This window comes from Diadema antillarum, unplaced genomic scaffold (assembly GCF_040938485.1).
Source record: "Diadema antillarum isolate AM-2024a unplaced genomic scaffold, OU_Dant_1.0 scf00000041, whole genome shotgun sequence".
NCBI lineage: Eukaryota > Metazoa > Echinodermata > Echinoidea > Diadematoida > Diadematidae > Diadema > Diadema antillarum.
The window spans coordinates 198,699-202,332 of NW_027270930.1; the positions used below are offsets into that span (position 1 = coordinate 198,699).

Sequence of the window (3,634 nt, forward strand, 5' to 3'; positions counted from 1 at the left end):
TTTATTTATTCTATTATTTTTCTTGTTGTTGCCATGCCCATGTAATATCCTCACACTGATGATTTTTATGTTACGTGGTAATTACAGGTTTGTTCAATCTGAAGCACATGTAAATGTTTGATTTATATTTGAGCTGTGCTGTGCTGTTGTTTTTTTTTTTTTCAGATGTGGTGAATGACTTGAATTGAAGACGGAATCTGTATTACATTTTATTCATAAATCATTCCTACTAATAAATTGATTGAATCTTTTATGTATTTCTGCTTCTTGCTGATGTAACCATTATGATATCTACTAACAGCCTCACCCTATTTTCTTTGATTTGTGCCAAGCACAGAATCATGTTTATTTCATGTTTCACCAGGTCATAGAAAAAAAGACGAACAGAATTTCTATAAATTCATGTGAAGAGAATCATACAATTAGAGCAAGTGAATTTTGAGCAGTTTGGTGCTTCAATGTGTCAAGCTCAAATGGCTTTCTGCAACATGCCTTTTTTAACTTTAATATTTGATGTGTACCTACTGTATATCACACCAATTTTACCTATTTGCTTACATATGTACACAATGTACATATCTTTCTCATCTGATTTATCGTCTGATGTTTTTACTTGGTGTGCATATGTTGCTGTTTACAAAGCTGAATCAATGCAATTCAGTTTATTTTTGTGGTCTTGTGAGGAAAGGAATGATGCTCAAACAACTGGCCTCCTTCCATGAGTTAGTGTAACTATATATACATGTATATATGTAACATATTACTTTATATCTTCACAAATCAAAGCATGTAAGGAACAATCCTGGGTTACTATACCTGCCCACAGGCAGGTAAGTACAAGGAAAGAAATACAATGGACCCGGTCCATTACAACACAGTTGGCAAGGACACAAATATACATATACATTTACAAACAAACATGATACATTTGATCAGCTTTTTCAGGACAAAAAAGGTGTTTTAACATACATTTAACTTAACACCAAAAAGAGAAAAAGAATAACTTTTATGCCTTCATTCAATTATAAAAACTACCAAAATACACTACCAATAAATTTCATTAAATTCACCCAACATAATCTTATTTCACATCCAACATTATAGAAAAAAAAAAGAGAAATTTTCCGACTGGAAGAAAAAATACAAGAAACATATAAATCCTACACATATTCAACAATATGTATTTTTGCCTCCATATTATCACAATAGGTGATCCCTACTCTCTGTGCACAGAAGCTTATCAGTATAAGCAGCATGGCTGTTCCCCATCGCACATCCAAGCGCCCCTGGGGCACCATCACCAAGCCTGATGATATGCACCTCGGCCACCAGAAAGTCAGCATGTATGAGGTTGACCAGCTGGTAGAAAGACTCTATGAGGTAAAACTTGTCTTTATTCTACTGTACTAACATTGATCTGTCTCCTTTAATGTTTGATAGTGATTCATCTAAATGATTTATGGTAATGTTCAATCAATATTATGCAAAGTTGTAATATGCCATGCAAAAACTTACATAAACTATAATGAGAGGAGTGAAGGAGGTGGACGTATTATTTTGATGAAATGGGAATATCAGGAACACACCTCATTTCCACCATGAAATGAAATAGATGCCTGACAAGGAGAGTGAACCCATTATCTACTCTATGTATATCAACAGCTTCTATATACCCACTCCCTCCACTTAAAACATTATCATTTGTATGAAATGTGCTGGAGACAAAATTTGAGAGAGAAAACAGTCTCAGTTGTCTTGATGTTTAGCACTATAGTCATCTACTGCAGGTCATTTTTTTAAACAAATAATTTTTAGATCAGAAGAATTTTTGTTTTTCTTTAGTTGAGCAAGGAATGATATTGATTACGTAGGTTCTTTCTTGAGGAGCTTATATTTAATGTTGGGTGAGGAAGCAAAATGTCAAGGCATCCATTACTTCTCATGCCTTCCCATACTTACTATGATATGAAGGTTATTTTGCTTCAGTATGTTACTACAGGCTTTTAATGTGCATCATTGCTAAACATACATAGTGCATTAAAGTCCCTGGAGTTAGGGCCCAAGGAAGATGCACATACACCATGCACTACCTGAGCAAAAGTAAGACTCTGCCCGGTGTTGGCACAGTGCCTATGTTTACTTCCTGATGTGTATGTGTGTAAATGTATGTAAATGTGTATTTCCTGAAGTGTGTATTTTCCATACACACATAAACATGCGCATGGATGCAAACACACAAACAGCGGCCCTTAGAGCTTGGTGGTTAATACTGCAACTGATCAAGGTGTGCTGTATCTTCTCAAATGCACTTTGCTGACATGCAGTGAATGGGAGATTTTGTGACAGCAACATTACATGAATTCCACACTCTTAATACATCTGAGTCAGAACTGACCTGGAACTGGGTCCGTTGGGGTCACACACCGTTCCGGGTCAGATATGACAAGGAATGGGGTAAGATATGACCCATTCAGAGTCATGAATTGGGTCAGGGTGACCCCATTCGGGGTCTTCATGACCAAATTCCAAGTCATTTTTGACCCGGAACGGTGTGTGACCCCAATGGACCCAGTTCCGGGTCAGTTCTGACTCGGAATTTTTTAGAGTGCATATTTAGTGCCTGTCTACTTCTTAAGCTGGTATTACATTGCATTTCATTTATCTGTTGCTCTCAGAATATCAGAATACTGAAAACTGATTAAAATGTTAAACTTTTATTTCTACAACCCAAGATACGGAAGGAAATTCCACTCACATCGAATCGGCAAAATCCCAAAATGACTCCAGAGGCAGTAGATGACATGCTGGACAGGTTGACAAGGAACTCGGGTGAGAAAGCGCCAGATGCTAAACGAGTTGCAGAAGGGAAACTGAAAGATATTGGCATTCTGAACTCCTTTGCATGGAAAGGCTACAATTATTGAGAAACAGAAGTGGAAAGAATGAAGAAGAAGAGCCATTCACTCTGATAAGGTATAGATGAGATTCTTCTTGTACTACTACAGCAATATTTATTTCTACTTGTGGAAGATATCAACACTACCACTACAAACAATACATTTTTATAAAGGAATATGTATGCCAGTTCTACTTGCTCTGTTTCATGTTGAATCTAGATATGAATTCAGACATAATACAGTTATGAACCAGCCTCTCACTAAAAAAGAAAAGTGACCCTGCAATTTTACCATTGCTTAAACTGTTGAATTTGGGTCGACTATAAGCAAACATACCCATTGTGGGATAAAAGGATTGAATATTGTTACCATGTTTTGATCATATAATAGCTCTTGATTGCATCAGATAAAATACTGAAACAATTAAAGCTTTCACTTTGTGCTTTTACTCAAAAAATATTTTCTTAGAAATTAGCTGTGACTGACACACATCTTTAGAAGCCAGCTAGTAATATGACATGGGATTCCTTCGTAAGGCAAAATGAAGATCAACCAAAAAGTAAGGTAATTGAAGCTTTACGGGAAAAAGGAATTTGAGCTGTAAAAGACATGTGGTGCCTCACATACTTTGGTTGTGAACAATGCAGTGAGTGCACATTTTGAATTTTGACACTTTTTATCAATATGCAAAGCAAATGCTTATGTTTTCATCCCATTTAGTATGCAGTAAAAAGAGT

The 3,634-nt window shown here is 36.0% G+C and overlaps 1 protein-coding gene across 1 annotated transcript; it reads left to right on the forward strand.

Annotated features, from left to right (window-relative positions):
• Window positions 1–1,254: 1,254 nt before the first annotated feature.
• On the forward strand, window positions 1,255–3,144 carry LOC139712559 (uncharacterized). Its single transcript, XM_071624373.1, has 2 exons — window positions 1,255–1,380; window positions 2,733–3,144. Exons 1-2 carry the CDS (start codon window positions 1,255–1,257, stop codon window positions 2,922–2,924), a joined length of 318 nt encoding a protein of 105 aa, XP_071480474.1. The 3' UTR covers window positions 2,925–3,144.
• Window positions 3,145–3,634: the final 490 nt, after the last annotated feature.

Excerpts from the sequence above, each read along its gene's own strand:
- LOC139712559 (XM_071624373.1), top strand. The coding sequence starts at position 1,255 with ATGGCTGTTCCCCATCGCACATCCAAGCGCCCCTGGGGCACCATCACC. Across the intron at positions 1,381-2,732 it reads TGGTAGAAAGACTCTATGAG|ATACGGAAGGAAATTCCACT; the intron begins GTAAAACTTGTC and ends CTACAACCCAAG.